Below are 18,874 nucleotides of genomic sequence, written 5' to 3'. Positions count from 1 at the left end.
CTTAACTTTCACTTCAGAGTTCTTGGAGGAGACATAGGTGTAAAAACATAAGCAGCGTTCCAAAAATTACTTATTTTCTTTGGACCAAAAGGATTCATATTGGTTAACTCTTGGAATCAAGCTTTATACATACAATAAATTATCTGCATGATGAAAATAAAAATATAAGGGATACAGTTCCCATCAGGATAAAGGCTCAAGATGCAGAAGCTTTATTCAATGGTTTAGATTAATTTAAATAAATACATAAAACATGTAACGTGAATCATGGATCAACTCGGAGTGCAGGATTTGTTGATCTTGATGATGATTAAAGTAATCTCTGTTGAACAATTTTTTTAAGTAAACTAATAAAAGCCCTTTTCCAAGAGTTCTTAACTCAAAAGCTCAGACAGCAAATGTTGCTTAATCCAAACAGCATAACGCAGATCCTTTATTTTTAAATACAAAATAAAAATCGCATAACTTCTACCACTTAAAGCAACCACAGTGAACATCTGATCACCCACAATATCACAAGTGGCTCTAAGTAAATATTTTTATAGGAAGTATTTAAAACAGAGACTACAAAAATAACATGTTCTTTAATTTGACTTCTGCACATTACACATGATAATGTATCTTTCATTTATTAAATGTTAAATATATACAGAACAGAGCTAAAAATGAACTTGCCACTGGTCTCTTTTTAACTCATCTGTGATGAATGGGCAAGCCTTCATATAATTTAACTGAGCAGAAAAAAATTCCAGATAAACATGTACACAAAAAAATCATCTGATAAGATCTTACTTTAGAGAAATTTTAATTTAACAGGCAAACTTTCAAGGATAAAACAGAGTGAAGTATCAGAGAGATATGTATACCATTCATTCATGAGAACTTTATAATTTTAAGTCCTTAGTACAGAGTGGCATGAGACACATCTCACAGGTACTCCATTACATATTAATGCTCTTTTTGGAGCTTCAGATGTCATTCCCTCTTGTATGTACAGTGTGTCCACAAAGTCCCTGCGGGGTTTTGAAAAATTGTGGCGCGCAAACAAATTGAGCTAGCCACATGCGGTTTGTGGCAAATTACAGTGAAACTCTGGAAGTTGAAACCTGGTGATGGCATAGCACGTCAACAATTCGCAGAAGAAATGCTTGACCGCACTGACCTTGATGTGGAATTTTTGAAAAAAATCATGTTCACAGACGAGGTAACATGTCATGTCTCAGGTAAAGTTCACAGGCATAATGTGCGCATATAGGGCACTGAAAACCCACGTTGTTAGGGAGCACATACGCGATAGTCCGAAAGTGAACGTGTGGTGTGGCATAATGCATGACCAGGTTATTGGACCCTTCTTTTTTCAAGAGCAGACAATCAACATCAACACCTACCTGGACATGCTGGAACTGTACGCAGGACAACAAATTGAGTACTTACAGCCACACATCATTCTGCAACAAGATGGTGCTCCACCTCATTGGGGTCTGCAGGTACGCGCATACCTAGACAGGACATTTCCAGGAAGATGGATCGGCAGAGACGGTCCAATGCCTTGGCCTCCACGTTCACCAGACATAACACCACTGGATTCTTTCCTGTGGGGTTATGTCAAGAGCAATGTGTTCTGAACACCAGTTAACGGACTTGATGACCTGAAGACTCGTATCAGGAATGCAATCTCGGCTATTCCAGCAGACATGCTCCACAAAACATGGCAGAGCTCAAATATCATCTGGGCATTCTCCGTGCTACCAAGGGAGCCCACATCAAGGTCTACTGAGGTCAGTAAAAAACTTCCAGAGTTTCACTGTAATCTGCCGCAAATCGCATGTGGCTAGCTCAATTTGTTTACGCCACAATTTTTCAAAACCCCGCTGGGACTTTGTGGACACACTATACTTTTGGTACTAGTATCACTGACATGAATGCATAAAGGCAGTGCTGCTCTGAGATTGTGTACACATTAAGATTCATTACAGAAATTATTAATTGTAAAGTTACTGATTTTTCTTATTATACTGCAGAGGTGAAAATGACATCATACTCATAGATCGAAATACTCTGACATACCAATCACAGAATTTTTTTTAAAGTTTATTTGCCCACCAGTTTCAAAAAAGCATTAGGACAAACATGGCACAGTACATTCAATTACACTGTTCAACAAAGTTTCTCTTTTTAAATTATCTATGTGTATTCTTTTATGCTGATTGTGAAATTTCTACAAAGACACTGTCATCGTCTTTAAATTAGACACAAATTTCATTTCTAATTCACTCAAAACTAATTGGCAAGAGCCAAATTTTGGGGCCACCTTCAAATTGAGCATTACAAAAACCATGAGAACCACCTATTTCAGTATGTGACAAAGAAAGCATTTTGTCACCCATTGTTGTCTGAAGGTGATTATCTGCTTTGTGGATTAACTGCAGAGCTATTAGCATATTTAATTTCTTTATCATGTAACTGAAATCCTTTGTAGTTTAATCCTACCCACAGCCAGTTTTTTGTTAATAAATGCTAACTACAAGAGTGAGCAACTTTGTTCTTTTCAAAATGCATTCTAGTCTTCAGTTCAGATAACAAATGGTTACATTTATAGCACTTCAGCACAGTGTACATTGTGCTAGTTCTTATGCTATTTATCATGTGCTATACTGTCTGTAAAAATCATGTAAGGACCTGGTTTTTTAACCAGTGGCACACATGGTTCATCTTCTGTATTATGAGACAGGTTCAGTAAGATAGTACTGCAATTTGTGGGATTGTTTATTAGTTGATTAAAAATTACTAAGCTGAATGGAGGTGATGGTGGTTGAGTGTCAGTATACAGAAAGATGACAATTAATGGGAGTTTCCTGCAGGTTACACCACTGTGTGAATTATGGATGGAAGACATAGAGTCTTAAAACATTTCTTTTGGCTGATTGGAGACAAATTTGACATTTTGTTACTCATCAAACCTGGATGCAACTACAAATATGCATGAGCAGACAGCAGCAAAACTGAAAACTGATCTTAATAAAAATACAATGCCACAAATCACAATTGCCTGAATTGTTCCATTTAACTAGAAAAGTAACTAATAAAAAAATTATGGCATGTTATATCCATAAAATGCCCATATATGTGATATTTAGGTATCACCTTCCTTGATTTTATGTTTGTAAAACTGGAGTATATCAGTTATGAACAAAAGTTTTCATGAGGAATTTATTTCCACAGAAATCTGAGATTTGTTTAACAGATATGGTTCTTCCTCAGGCTTGGACACTAAATATTTCTGAATTATACCTAGCTTTACAAAATATCCGCTTTCATTTTTTCCAACAACGTACAATCCATTCTATCATTCCGAAATGCAGCTTCCAGTCTGTACTATGTCTTTTACTACACGTTGTTTTCTGCAGCAAAGCTGTTGTTCTTTTCAATGACTGGTAAACAATTCTTAAACATTAATTATAATCATTATTGTGAAATATAAACAATGAAAAGCATTTCTTTGCCATTTGAATGTCTGGAAATCATAATGCACTTGAACATATATTCAAAGAAAACATGGAATATTAAGAAACTCTATGGTTTGTTCTTGCAAAGGAAAGGTGTGAAAAAATTGGAAAGTTACACATGTATATATGATACTATATGTAAAGTTTCTATGCTGGCACATTTCATCACAGGAATATCATATTTCCTGAAGCACACAATAATGACTGGGAACATGAAAACTATTTGGATGGATATGTTGATACCATCTTCCACTGCAAGTCTGGTTGTTTTATACTATTTTTAATTCATTATCAATTCTGTCCACGCGACTCTATAAAAAGCACATCTCTATTGCAGCATGTTTCAATGTATATTATGTCATCTTCGGGCCATTTTTCAGTATTCTAAAGCCACAAACTTGTCATTTTCTTCACCAAAATTCATTAAAATAACTTAAAATGACAATATTTGTCATCATTATCATCATCATTCAACTATCAACACAGCATCTATTTTTATATATATTTCAACATTTTATTTAATTATGATATGTTAAGTTACATAAGAGATGCCATGTATAAGAAATGCCTGATGATGGTATGCAAGAGACACCAAAAATAAAATTTTCATTTTTGGTGTTTTATAATTTAAAAAGCTGTGTTTGACTGTAATCATTAAGACATTCTTTCTATGCTTTAACCTGTAACAAATGTACCTATTCTAAATAGGTAAATACAAATGATCATGTAACTCATAAAAAATAAAGAACATAAAAATGATAAGATCTAACTGGTGACATAATACAGCATAATTTGAACTAAACAGCCAATCATTTTACAACAGCAAAATGGTGTTATCTGAACTAATTTTAATCAAGAAAGTGGTACACTTTCTACTTTTATAAAACAAACAGCCTCATGATGATATAATATATATTTAAACATGTTGCTACTGAATAATACTTTGTAATAAAGTTGTGTGGATTGGACTGATAATGAAATAAAAGTTGACATGAGGTTAAATTATGTAAAAAAAGTTTATGTCAGTTTTAATGGTACTGCTGTCAAGAAATGTTCAAGAATGTACAAACCTGACATCACATATATAAAGACAGTACTTAAGATTAATATATCGAGAGAATAATGGATTTTCTGAATAACAGTCCACTTATAAATTCATAATTACAATATATTTTCAACAACTTTTGATTCATACTGAAGAACAGGGGCAGAGCAACCATGTTAACTTGGCTAACAAATTTAAAAACAAAAAATAAAAGTATTGTGTCTTACTTTCACTGTTCAGCGGTACTCCATGCACGGGAAAACAGCAGAACTTATAAATAAAATGCATTGTTAGCTAACTCCAGCCAGCTACATGATGTTAGCCAGTTAGTTCAGGCTTATGCTTGAGGTGAGCCTGGTTGGCTGGAGCTGGCTAACAATGCATTTTAATTCATCAGTTCTGGTGTTCCAGTGTATGGAATTATCAATGAACCACAAAAGATAGACCAAAGACTTCTTATTTTTCATTTTTTCAAAGTGTTAGCCAAGCTAACATGGTTAACATGAACAAACTGCCTGTTAAAGAACCAAAAAATAACAGTAAAAATAACTTCTGAAAATAAGCCATCATGTATGTGATAAATAAAAATTTTATGGACTAGGAAATGCAATATTTTATACCAAATCTCCATAAATTCTGTGATTTATTTGTTATGATTTTCTTTTCTTTTTCGTTATCGAGTTCTTCTTCCTTGCAAGTTCTCTTTTTTCCATTTCCATGTCTTCCAGATCTTCCAAAATTCCCATTTTGGTGCTCACATATTCCTCCTTTAGTTGTTGTGAGAAACTTGACACCATACACTCATCATCGTCCACATCTCTGTACCTGCAACAGACATTTAAGGTTGTCCTGAGACCAGTGCTTATCAAGCATTCTACGTATAATATGGACAATGCAAGATCCATGCGCTTCGATATGTACATAAACAAAATCAATTAAGCATGTAAAAACAAGTGTATTTTGAAGCTTCCATAGTCATATCCCGGGAGCAGATCAATATCATTCTTCTTTCTGAAATACACCTTTAGATAGCTGCATTACAAGTTATATGATAAGAAATGACTGAAAGATTGCTGTCTTCTGGGTTGTTGCGTTGTGTAGTCTGGTAGATGCCCACCAACGTTTCAGAGTTCCATGCTGCCTCCATCATCAGTGCCCTGAGACATACTTATTTATATTTGTAGATGTAAATTGCAGAAAAATACATAGCGTGCTGAAAAGTGGTTGTTGTTTTTCCAATTCCATTTTTTAGATCTTGTCTGCCCTCAGTCTGCCCAATTATAATAAAGAAAATTAAAACTGAGACAAAGCAGAAAACAAGATAGAAACAATTATTTGTCTCATTATGGTTATAATTTTGTGGCACACCTAGATAGCCTCCGCAGCACACCAGTTGAGCATCACTGCGTTATAGTCACAGCCTGCTCTACTGTGGAGAATTCTTGTTAACTAAATGGATTGGATCAATAAGAATTAAAACTGAGATCAACTGTGGATGTTTTCTGTACGCTGATTGAAACAAAAAATCATATGTATGTATGCATGAGTGCATGTGCATGTATGTATTTATGTATGTATGAGTATACGAGAATGTTTGTTGCTCCTAGTTCCTATTATCCCACAATTCTGCAACAATGTCACTGGTAACCAATGATAATCACACATGACTTGATTAAGAATTAATAACAGGCATCTATGACTTCATTAGTAGCTGGCCTATAGCAATTCTCCAGAGTAATATTAAAATACAAGCAAAAAACCTTACCAGAAACTATTTTCAGCAATGATTCGAGGCATGACGGAGATGTCAGAATGTGTGTAAAACGCGTGTGTTGACGCGGAATTTTAAATACCCAGCATATACCGCTGTTGTGCTGTTCCGACGGTAGTACTTTTTAAATGCCCGTTTAAATTTTGCTGTAAAATACTTTTTTTTCCATAACTTTTGAACTATATGAGATATAATTATGAATTTTTCACTGAAATCCTCTTAAAAGATGGTTTTGTAATCTTACCTTATAAGATGAGCTCTCTGTGTGTCCAATGGGAGCAAATGGATCAGAAGTTGAGAACGGAGTGTACAGCAGCCAGTTCTTTGCATAATAAGATCTGATTGTAGGCTTTTGAACAATGCCCATCAACATAAATAGAGCCAAAACCACGTAAATTTCGTCTACTGTGACATCTTGCCACTTCCTAATCCTAGATCGAAATGTGAGAGGATGGGCACTTTTAGAAATTTCTTGCTTAGCATATCTGTTGGTTTCATCTACAATGAGCTGCACAAGAGCTGTATCGAAAATGATTTCGAATGAACTCACGACATCTAGTCCAGCCGTGTCGAACCGAGGACCATATACATTACAAAATGCTTCTCTTGAAGCAGTAAATGATTCTATATTTTCCCACATATACTTGCCGGAAACAATACCTGAATTTGCTTCTACAATTTCTTCCTGGCTTTCGCCACCACCATTGTCACTCTCATTATCACTAATCGCTAACGTTCCCGGTGTCACCAACTGTGTATATTCAAAGTCTACACTCTCAGTGTCCGAGCTACTATAATTGTCACTTCCAATAATTCGTCTAGAACTGCCCTTTGTTCAGCATCAAATAACACACGACTGCTTGAAGGGTTCTCCATTGCAACACTGAGGCCAGTCGTTTATTTTTAGACTCCCAGGTAGTCCCTCAAAAGATACTCAACAGGGTTGCCGGATCTTCACACACAGAAAACTTTCCACAACAGAGTACTACAAACCTCATTGCGCTGGCATTAATCGTTACAAAGTTATGAGCTGAAGAAATTAGGCTTAAAGCCGGACGTAATATTACGCCCAGCTGCAATCCCCAGAATTTAAATGCCGGACGTAATTTTACGCCCCTCGACGGTGAGGAGTTAAGAATTAATAACAGGCATCTATGACTTCATTAGTAGCTGGCCTATAGCAATTCTCCAGAGTAATATTAAAATACAAGCAAAAAACCTTACCAGAAACTATTTTCAGCAATGATTCGAGGCATGACGGAGATGTCAGAATGTGTGTAAAAACTTAGAACACAAGTAAACTAAAGATGACCAAATTCATTAGAGGTCAGCAACATCTTTATTACACAAGCAGTCCAGTCATTTATTTGTTAGACCTTGATATTATTTTAAATCTCATGCTATACCATACCAATAACGAGTGCTTTATAATACATGTACTACAACGTGATCAACAGAGGTTGTAACCTGGATATACATCAAACAAATATAAATATGCAGGGCTATTACCTTGACTTGTCATATCCAAAGATTTCCTTTATATGCTTAGAGTAATCTTCTGTTTCAGTTGGTCCATCATCAATGAAGTCATCTAGTTCTGAGTCATACTCATCAGAATCTTCAATGCGACCTGCAACACAAGAAACAATGCATATGGTACTACTCAAGTGGCAAAGTGGGTTGTTATGCTATGTAGTATGGCAGAAGTTCACCAGTATTTCAGAAGCGCTTGCTACCTTCATCACCAGGGTGACTGCCCTGGCACCATCATACTTTCAGCAGTTGTTGTTTCTCGGCTCTACAACCCGGTTGTGGGTTTTTGCCACCTCCTTTTCAGAGGTATCTTGGTCTTTGAAGTGTGCATTTATGAGTAGTGAGTTACCAGCGCATTGACTCTGCACAATTTCTACTCAATCCTGATTTTGACTGCCAGAGCCATCTAGCAGTTAATCAGGAGACTTGGATGAGAAATGGCCACTAAATTTTGCTTATGAAACATCTCGTATCATGCTCGTAAGGTTCTTTTACATGCCGTAAATCTATGACATGGGACCACTGCCTTTACTTCCCCTCCGAAGGTGCTGTGCTACAGATTTTTATCACCCTTAAAAATCCATCAACCTCAGCCAGGTTTGAACCCATGAACCTTGGGTCCAGTGGCAAGCATGCTAACCACTAGTCCACTGAGGATGACATAAACATAGTTGCATCCCTATAATAATTCACAATAACTTGAAAGTGCATGAAATCTACATAATTCTGCAGTTAAAACTTATATTCAGAGAAACTATAAGAACCTTCAAATCCATGAAGACAGGTATTTGTCAGTTTCCAAAACCAGGACTATAAAAGTTAAGATATTTAAATGTTCTCCACATTTTCTAATAATAAAAAAAGCCTTTGACAAAAGAAATAAGTGCATGCACAATGGAGAACAGAACAATGGCTCAGCATGGTCGGTTTTAAATTTGTGACTTCTCCTGAGCTATTAGTTAGATTGAATGAAACTATACTTCAGCTCCTGGAAGTTTTAAATAACATATATAGGATGTAAATTCAAAGCAGATAGAAATTATATTTGTAAAGTCTGAAGAAAACTTTTTATAGTATGGATACATCCTGGTTAAAATTTTGTGTAAATAAAAATTTAAAACTACTTCATCATCTCTTGAATCTGACCCATCTTGTTACCCATAAAATACAATTATGCCAGTGGTCTTGTGTGCATGTATCCAGATATAGGATGATACAAAAGTAGAACTACAGTTTTAAGTCAGGTTGTGAGTTGCCATGGAAAGTGGATTTTGTAAGGCTGTTAGCACAAGAGTAAGCAGTATTTTGACCTCTGTTGCATGTACTATTTTAAAAACTGTTCAAACTGGTATTTTTGACAGACCTCTAACATACTGATGCAAGTTCTTCCATTACAGGCTTCTTAGCATACTGCTTTACACAAAACCTCACACAACAAATTCCATGTGTATCAAGTCTAATGATTTTACCAGAATGTCAATCAGATATCAACAGCCACTTCATATACTGTTCACTAAATAAATCATTCACCTATAAGAATGAGGTAGAGCATGTGTGTTCCACCAACATGCTAAAAAAATTCTTCCCAATCATATTACCATAAAAATGGATGGACCAATGACGCCTACCAAAATGCAGAAGTCTGTTGCATTTAATTCTGTATGTTACAATGTTTTGGATACTACAATAAACAGCATCTTTTAAATTTTAAGGCTGCCTCATCTGTAATGATTATGTTCCTAATGAAGTGGGTACTGTTTCCAAATTCACTTAACATTTCACTGAAAAAATTTACTCTTCTGTTGCATTCAGCCTTGTACAAGAATTGAATGAGTCTAGAATAAAAAGCCTTTAAATATACATCCTGAAAGATTTTATTCATATCTCTGAATTCAAAAACTTCCTGATTTTCATCTCTGCAGTATCACAGAACCGCAAATTAATTATGTTACAACCAATTAAAATGTTTTGTTACTTTTACCATTCCTTGGTCTTCTAGTGAATCTGTTACCAGACAAATATCAAGAAAATTCTAAATCAAATCATAAATGGTACAACAGGAAGGAGAAGGTTCTTCATAGTATTCATCCCACAGAAAGAGATCTATGGCTATTTTCTTTTGTACTTTCAGTAGGTTTTAAGAGAAAAAATTCTTTTCTGGAGTTAGACATTACACATTCTAACATTGCTATCACACAACTGACATTCTCTATAGACAACAAAGTTCATAAAATTACTGTTTCATGAAATAACAACTTCACAAACCCTGGGGGAGAAAAACAAATCTGCCATGGCTCACAATCTGACTTAAAACTTCAGTGCTACTTTTGTACCATCCTGTACTTGAACAGTAGCTAAATTCTACTATGCAATAGAAAGAAAAAAAAGTTGAAGTAGCTATTTAATTTGACCTGAATATAAGCGATTTTTCATTAGACAGGCACTTTTAGAAAAAAACAGCACACTGTAATTATAAACTATGTGCACTGTTAACGACTATAATGAAGTTACTGATAAAGAATGGTTTTTGGTTTCCTATAGCGGCAATAATGATAAAAATTAGTAAGTCTCGCAGAAAGAATAAAGTTTAGTGGGTACGTAGAAAGTTTGCAAGGCAGAGTTAAAGTTTATAAATTAGGATGTTTTCACATCTTTAATTACATTATAAAACTTACAAAGTTCACATTTAGGCAAGGTAACTGATGTATGGTGAGGTTTCACATGGTCTAATACCGAAACACCTGATAAATAGTCTAAAAATTAATCACAAGCTCTACTCACGTTTTGGTGGCAGTTTCGGTTTTATCCTTGCATCCGCAGATGGGAATTGTCTTGGCTTAACATCTGCAAGTGGAAATTGTCTTGGCTTAACATCTGCGGGTAGGAATTGTCTTGGCTTAACATCTGCAAGTGGGAATTGTCTTGGCTTAACATCTGCGGGTAGGAATTGTCTTGGCTTCACATCTGCAAGTGGGAACTGTCGTGGCTTAACACCTGGTGGTGGAAATTGTCGTGGCTTGACCTCTGGTGGTGGAAACTGTTTATGCCTAACATCCTTGGGCAGCATTTGAGTTGGTCTTCTATCTTTCAAATCTTTGGATGGAATTTCATTACCAAACTTACTCCTTTGTGAAGATTCTTGAGATTCTGAGGATAATCTTCCATGAGGTATTTCATTTATTCTCTGTGAAGAGGCAAATGGCTTTGCGGTACTTTTACTTAATAAGGAAGCGTCTTTCAAGTCACCGCTTCTTGCTAGTTTTGATCCTCTACTTACATTAAATGATCCAGAATCACGATTTTTTGAAAATCTCGAATTTAGGGCTTCTGGTTCACGGAACTTGCTTACTTCTGACAATTCAACACTTCTTTCTTTCTCCTGTAGTTTGGCCAAGAGACTTTCCTGCAACTTTTTACTGTAACCAGATAAGTTATAGTTTTTACTATTATTACCACTATTGTTGCTACAACTTCTAGTATCTTTCCTTTTTTGTTCTATACTGTTTCTATTTGCACAGCCATGTCCAGAGGCACTAGAGGAAGATGTGTGATTATTTTTAAAAGGCAGTTTTCCTGACCTGTTACTGTTCTGGACTTCATCTCTATTCCTCTCCTTGCCAACTTTACTGTCAGAATTCCCCTGAAGTTTCACAGTTTTGTTACTGCTGTTACTAATGCTACTGCTACCATTAAGTTTTGGAATCTTCTGCTGTGATTTCTCATCTTTTGCAACTCTACTCGAGGTGTTCGCATTTAGAATTCTTGGAATGCTAAAGTTCCCATCCCCTGAAGACTGGCTACTCTTTTGGTCCATGTTCCTTTTGAGTGGCCGACTGTTCCCGTGACCTCCACTTACGTCACCCGAAGGTCGACCACTCATCTGGTACTTGTTATCACACCCTGAAGGTAAATTACCGATCCGTTCCCTCTGTCCATCCGCAGACCTCTGACCGATTCTTTGATCTCTATTCACATCTGCTAAAGATCCATTATTTCTGCGATCACTACTTGAATCCGCTGCAAGGTGACTGCTCCTCTGATCTCTACTTCTTTCCTCTAAAGCTTGCGGCTGACTATTCCTAGAGATTTGTTTTGAAGATGTTAACGGTGGAAGCTTTCCTTCTTTCCGCATGCGCCATTCCTTCTCTTTCATATATTCAGCACGCTGCCTTTTGGTCATTGGTCTTTCATCTTCATCCTCTTCCTTCACTTTTGGTGTAATTTTAATTGGCTCAAACTGCTTCTTTTCTGCTATCTTCAGCAGGTCACTGAAGTGCATCAGTGGTGGTGGAGGAAGGCGACGAGGTTTAATAGATTTCTCTGGCTTCTCTTCTTCATATTCTTTTGTTTCCCCATAATCTGACTGACCCTGTCTTTTACCTACATTTTCAAAATCCTTAACTTTCTCTTCTTTTGTTTTCCTTTTGCGTTTGTGTGGCATCAACTCTTCTTCTTCCTCTCTTAACAGAGCCATCCTCACTCGATCCTAAGGACAAGAAATATATATATATATATAAATATAGTAAAAGTCTGAAATAACGAGGTCTATAATTAGAAGTAATGAACTGTCCAGAAACCCAATAAGTAGCCTCGGATTATGGATGGATCTTCTCAATCAAGTGCTGGGGATTGTCAGCGATGGTGGACTGTTTGTTGTGAGGGAAGCCAAGGTCCACCCAGGACTGTAGACCTGGCGATCATCATCATCATCATAATGAGAAGTCTGTCTTTTAAACATGGTTAGCATCATAATGTTAAACACAGGAGTATTTCACTGCACCCAGAGCTAAAATGAAGATGATCTATGAAGACCAGACCATGTAGTGGTAAATAAGACGCTCAAATAAATAAGCTGTGCATAAGGATGATATTCATTTTTAATATAATAACAGGATTAGATTGAACTACCGAAAACACTGTGTACATATAATATACTGCATACATTAAGTTTATCATATTTGTAAAATATCAACCACTGCCATACACTATTACATATTGTTAAGATTCCAAATATTGCAAAATTATAAAACTGAATGCATTTATAATACTGTAGGATTAGAGGTTTTCATGGTGGTGAGTCTGAAGATGGCTGTCTTCTGGGTCGTTGCACCTTGTAGTCTGGTAGAACTTTACTGATGTTTCAGAGGTCCTTGATGCCTCCATCATCGCCCTGAAGACAGCCATCTCCATATGTAATAATTTCCTAGCTTACCTTGGTATTAGTTAAATCTGCAGCACTGGACTTGAGAAGAGATTTCTTAGAGAATTTGGGTTCCTCAGAAGGGGTGGAAGTGTACTTCTCCATGAGTTTCTCGTAAAACGCAGATGCTTCCTGTGACACATAGCCATAGTCATCTTCGTCAGGCTGCGCCAAACCTGCACAATAGAATACATAAACAAGACGACTCTCATGCTTTTCGGTGAGTGCACTTGGATAAACAGCTGATATAAAAATGAGATGGGCCCAAAAATATCCCTTTCAGCACGCACTAATTTGTATCATATAAAACATTTCCATCATTCTAATATCAGTGTCTTTAACCACCTGGCTGACCAAAAATATATAATATTTATTTACTACACAACTAATGCACCATAAAAAACTGGAGTTGAATATACAAATAAATCCTCAATTAAATTATTTTAGTGTTAAATTAAGTATACTTAAGCTTTCCTTCAGCTTAAGATTCAAATTAATTCTTCCACCCTACAATTCCTGAGAAATATTACATACTTATTCCAGTATAAGAAATTTGGGAACAACAATAACAAATCAAAATGATACTTGTGAGGAAGTTAGGAGGAGACTAAATTCCGGAAATGCTTGCTACTTCTCAGTCCAAAATATTTTGTCTTCCCGTCTGATTTCTAAGAACCTGAAAATTAAAGTATACAAAACAATAATCTTGCCTGTTGTTTTGTATGGGTGCGAAACATGGTCTCTCACTCAGAGGGAGGAACACAGATTGCAGGTGTTTGAGAATCGGGTGTTGAGGAGGATATTTGGGCCTAAGAGGGAAGACGATGGGGCGTGGAGAAAACTGCACAATGACGAGCTTAAAAATCTGTACTGCTCCCCCAGTATTGTGAGGGTGATTAAGTCGAGAAGAGTGAGATGGGCGGGACATGTAGCGCGCATGGATGGGACAAGAGGTGTGCACCGGGTACTGGTTGGGAAACCTGAAGGGAAGAGACCGCTGGGGAGACCTAGACGTAGATGGGAGGATAATCTCAGGCGGGATCTATGGGAGATAGGAGTTGAAGGAAACTGGATTTTGTTGGCCCAGGACAGGGTCCGGTGGAGGGCTTTGGTTAATTCGGTGATGAACCTTCGGGTTCGGTAAGCCATCTAGTTAGTTAGTTAGTTTAGTATAAGAAATAAGTGGATCACAATCTAAAAAATTATCAATACTGGGAATTTAATATTGAAGCAGCAACTCACTATGAAAATACGACTTGGAACAACATGTCAAACTAAGTTAATGAAGTTATTCTGGGTTGTGATGCCACATACACTCACAGGTAGACATACTGGATTCAAAAATATATGCAAGCCTGAGTTACATCACAGTAAGAGAGGAAGGAAGACAATAAAGGCCATGGGAGCAAGACGCCTTACACACTAACATGACTGGCTGGCATTCAACATGTGTATTTGTAACAGTAAACAAACATCAGAGATATCTTGCAACAAGTATACCAACATTCTGAAGAACCTACCTACGAGTCTATACACTGTCCTAATCCAGGAGATGATAGAGGCAGCCAAGGACCTCTTAAATGTCGTTAAACATTACCAGACTACACGGTGCAACAACCCAGAAGACCGTAATCTTCGTGTTTTCAATAGCCCAGGTTACCAGATTTTATATTTAGTTTTGTAATTTTCTTCTCATTGGATTTTATGAGCAAGTGACAAAGCAGTAGCATAAGCTCAAAACCTATCACTCACCTCTTAAATGCTGTGCTCAGACAAAATATGTTACTTAATGTTTATACAGACATTTCCTCACCTCCCAAAGTTATAGCTGTATTTTCATTATCCACAGCATCTTCAATGGCAGCTTTATTGGCAGCTTTGGTGCGGTTAAGCATGGCTGCAACTCTCTTCTTTGCTTTGCCATCCTGGGACCTCAATGCCAGCAATTCCTTAATAACACATAAAGGACTGTAAATTATGTATTAACAAGGATAACAGCAACATAACTTTGCTTCTAGTCTGAAAGTATGGTATTTCCAGAAGACACAGTGCCTGAAAATGAACATACCCATTGCAGGTACTCTAAAATATGTACATGTCATCTTCTATTGGATGACGACAGGACTGTAGGCAATGCCTTAGGGATGCACACAGCGAATTATTCCTGATTAAAAAGATGAGTGATAAACATTATAATCACATTTCACAAGACACTGATCAGGTCAGGAATGACTTATGCCCACTATGCATAGGAATCTGTGGCACATGCTTATTAGATATCATTGATGAAATTATTCATACCAGTTTTGAGCACTAAGTGAAATAACTCTAGGCAAAAGTTAGGTTAACCACAACTTTGGCCCTATTAGGACTATACATATAAATGCAAATGTGCCATTTCCAATTACAATCCTCACAAGTTTATTACTGGCCAATCAACTTGATCCTTGACCTTGAATTGCTAACAATGCACATATTTAACTACAAAAGAAGAAAATGTAGTTTATGCACCATTTAATATCCTAGCTCCAAATTTCAATTTACTAAAATAGGAAGAAAATAATGACATAAATCCTTGCTCTCATTAGAACTTGTATCCTGAAAATATTTTGGTAAACCAGAACAGTTACTTTGGCTACAACTGGTACACCTCTCAAAACAATAAAAATAATATCATGCTGTACGATATTATGCCAGCAATAGCAGTGGTAGAGCTATCTAATTCTGTTGGTAAAGGACTGTTAAGAATAATGTAAACGTTAGCCTACACACTTTCCGTCGCAAAAAGGAAAGACAAAACTGATGCCTCTCTTAGTACACTTATACCCCAGAAAACTGAGGACACTAAGCATTTTAGTAAAATATATCTGTTGTTATAACAATGGTTTCATATTTGCTGAGACAAGATAATTTTAATGGAGGTATATCTGTTACTCTATAGTCAATTATGTTACTGTTATATTAATACAAGTATTTTATCAACATGGACTGCAGATAAACCACTGCATGCGCAAATCTACAATTATGACAGTGAAATTACTCTGTTTTTTATACATCACATAACTTTTCACCATTTTTGTTGATAATAACAACAATGAACCACTTCTTCTCATTCAAGGATACAGTCCACTGACATGTTCTCAGACTAAACGAACTGTCTGGACTAATCCTTCAGTCTGCTGAGTAATTGAAGTTTCTCCATGTCAGGGTACCAGCCTGACGATGGGTAAGACTAGTCAGAGGGTTAGAATCTTACCAGTCTTTCCACCTCCAGACTTGCATGACATTTCTCAAGTTACCATCCTTTACATGGATCGTCTTTACTATGACCCTTGGATCCCATTTATCTACTCCTGCTTCGATTGTTGCACCGTGTAGTATGGTAGATGTCCACCAACGTTTCAGAGGTCATACTGCCTCTGCCATCAGCGTGATGAATGAGCTAATCGAGCGGATGATGGAGGCAGTATGACCTCTCAAAAGTTGGTAGACATCTACCATAATACACGGTGCAACAACCCAGAAGACAGAAATCTTCATACTCACCACTGTGAAAACCTCAAATCTTACTTGTACATTACATCTGAAGTACCATAACAATTAGAAAATGATTCCCAATTTTTAACAAAGAAACCAATCATTCGTGCTCTTAAACCCACTAAAGTCATGTTGGAACTTAGGGGGAGTAAGTGGTCAGCCTCATGCTCCAGCCATGCTTTACCCCCAGGAAAGGACCCTGGTACAAATTGTATAGGAGACTGGGTGCACCCCAGACACTGTCTGGATACAGAGGCTAGAGGGAAAATCCTCTGTCCCTGTCAGGGATCAAACCCCGGTTGTCCAGTTCATAGCCAGCCACTATATTATAAACAAGTAATATAACAATACTTACATCTTTCTTTTTCTTGGCTTCAACAGCTTTCCGTCTTTCTTCCTCTTCTTTTCTTGCCAAAAACTTCCGGATATTTACTGAGAGAGATTTCGATTTTTGCTCCTTCTTTGGTGGATCAAATGTTGATTTATAACATTTAACCTAAAAGAAATTCGAACAGTAACGTTAAGTTGTAACTATACTAGGTAATCAACAAGTTAAATACAGAACTGACATTACAGGGCTGTACACTCTATAAAAACTGCAAAGAATCAAGGCAGTTTCTATGAAAAATGCCCACTTCATGCAAATGTCAAACAGGTACTAAACATACAAAGAGGCAATTAATTTAAAACTCCTTACCACAGCCATAAAAAGGAACCAATAAATAAAGTGAAAAATATTTGGTATTAAAAATAATGGAATGTTTGTGTTTATGAAAATTAAGAAATTCAAACGACCTTATTAAGATTATTGTATAGTTATGATGAAGACACACTTTAATCGAGAATTTCAACCTGATATATAGTAATGTCACGTAATGCACTTCCTATTTGATTGCAAATGCTGTTCCTTCACAGATGTAGGTTTTAAACTACATATGTATATCACTCGTGACGCAACACCTACAAAAATTTAAAACACGAATTCTCACCTCCTTCTTGACAGAATTCTCATTCCTCTTTGCAACGTGTAATAATGAACCAAAATCCATGTTGCACCAATGTAAATATTGGCAATATATGAATATTTACTTCTTTAAGTCAAGAATTTAATGCTGCATGACGTGTACAGGCCAAAGCCATTTTCTCGGACATCTCATCCTCGTAAATCGTCTGACCTAAAAGTGCGACCAACATCACTGAATTCACACACTACTGTAAAATCTTGTAGATAATTGAATGAACAAACGTACAAACATGTCAACTGAGTGAAAATTGTGGAATATGTGTAAAATACACCGTGAGTCAAATTAGGACAACTGTATTTTAATTACGAGTTACATCTTTTACAACAAAATCATTTATGTATTGGTAGCCGTGTCATAGCGAGCTCGTTCTAAAATACGTAAATAAACACGTTTATGATTGGTAAAATATTGGTTATACATACATATATCTATGTATTAAACCGTTTCCATTATACACGGCCCGTATTTCGGGTTTTGGTCGAGATGACGTCAGTTTAACGATTTCAGATTTGAGGTTTATATGTCTATTACGGTCTTCTGAGTTCAACCCTAAAAAGGAAGGCAGACACCCGTTGGTATCAATCTACAAATCAGTACGGAGCCATAATCTAGAATATCTCCATGAACACTGGAACGATCAGATTATTTTAAAAATTCGGTCATTTGTAACCTCTGCGTATTTGTCCGAACGTGGCATTTCTATTCCTTCATTAAACTAAAATGTTTTACTCCACACGCATTCAAAATATATTTATTCAGACATCGGAATTATTACTTGCAAACGTGACCTTCGCATCAACACTTGTCCCCAAAGATGTCAACGGCTGGTTCTTTGCGTCGTGAGTGACGCACCGCGAAACTTCCATGGCTGATACTGGAAACTAGCTTTGTTGGTGGATAGGTTTCTTCTGAAACGGAATGTTCATTTCATTCACCCATTAGAGATTAAATGGTACATAATTACTTGAACATAATTTTCTCAAAAGTTTTATAGATGCAATTAAGAGATAAATTGGCCTGACATTTAACATGTTTGATTTATCATAATATGAAAACTGCAAGTTAATTTGTGATGGCTTATTTTAAAAGACAATGATAACAAAACACAAAACAGTCTGCATTTGAGTGCCTTATATTCCTTAAGTTACTTTACATTGATAAATACTGTGGGAATACTCACTCTGGTAAAGGAAGTTGATTGTTACTCGGCTTGTCAAAGAATAGTCCACTATCTTTATGGAAACCGAAGGTCGATCA

General features: G+C 36.4%; 1 protein-coding gene across 1 annotated transcript; it reads right to left on the bottom strand.

Annotated features, from left to right (window-relative positions):
* Positions 1–565: 565 nt before the first annotated feature.
* Positions 566–17,918, bottom strand: LOC110833104 (uncharacterized). The gene is made up of 7 exons (XM_022070760.2): positions 17,582–17,918; positions 16,948–17,088; positions 14,869–15,004; positions 13,068–13,231; positions 10,637–12,341; positions 7,832–7,952; positions 566–5,376 (listed from the first exon to the last, which is right to left on the bottom strand). Exons 1-7 carry the CDS (start codon positions 17,639–17,641, stop codon positions 5,202–5,204), a joined length of 2,502 nt encoding a protein of 833 aa, XP_021926452.2. The 5' UTR covers positions 17,642–17,918; the 3' UTR covers positions 566–5,201.
* Positions 17,919–18,874: the final 956 nt, after the last annotated feature.

The sequence above is a fragment of the Zootermopsis nevadensis genome, unplaced genomic scaffold, assembly GCF_977971745.1.
Source record: "Zootermopsis nevadensis isolate Lab colony 2312 unplaced genomic scaffold, Znev_1.0 Znev_ptg000012l, whole genome shotgun sequence".
Lineage (NCBI taxonomy): Eukaryota > Metazoa > Arthropoda > Insecta > Blattodea > Termopsidae > Zootermopsis > Zootermopsis nevadensis.
This window is presented reverse-complemented; position numbering and strand designations above follow the sequence as displayed.

What these genes read in the sequence shown, in the direction of transcription:
- LOC110833104 (XM_022070760.2), bottom strand. Translation starts at nt 17,641, where the DNA reads ATGGATTTTGGTTCATTATTACACGTTGCAAAGAGGAATGAGAATTCT. An exon ending in AGAATTCTGTCAAGAAGGAG is followed by an intron (nt 17,089 to 17,581) that starts GTGAGAATTCGT and finishes AATTTCTTTTAG; the next exon opens with GTTAAATGTTATAAATCAAC. An exon ending in CAGATTTAACTAATACCAAG is followed by an intron (nt 12,342 to 13,067) that starts GTAAGCTAGGAA and finishes TCTTGTCCTTAG; the next exon opens with GATCGAGTGAGGATGGCTCT.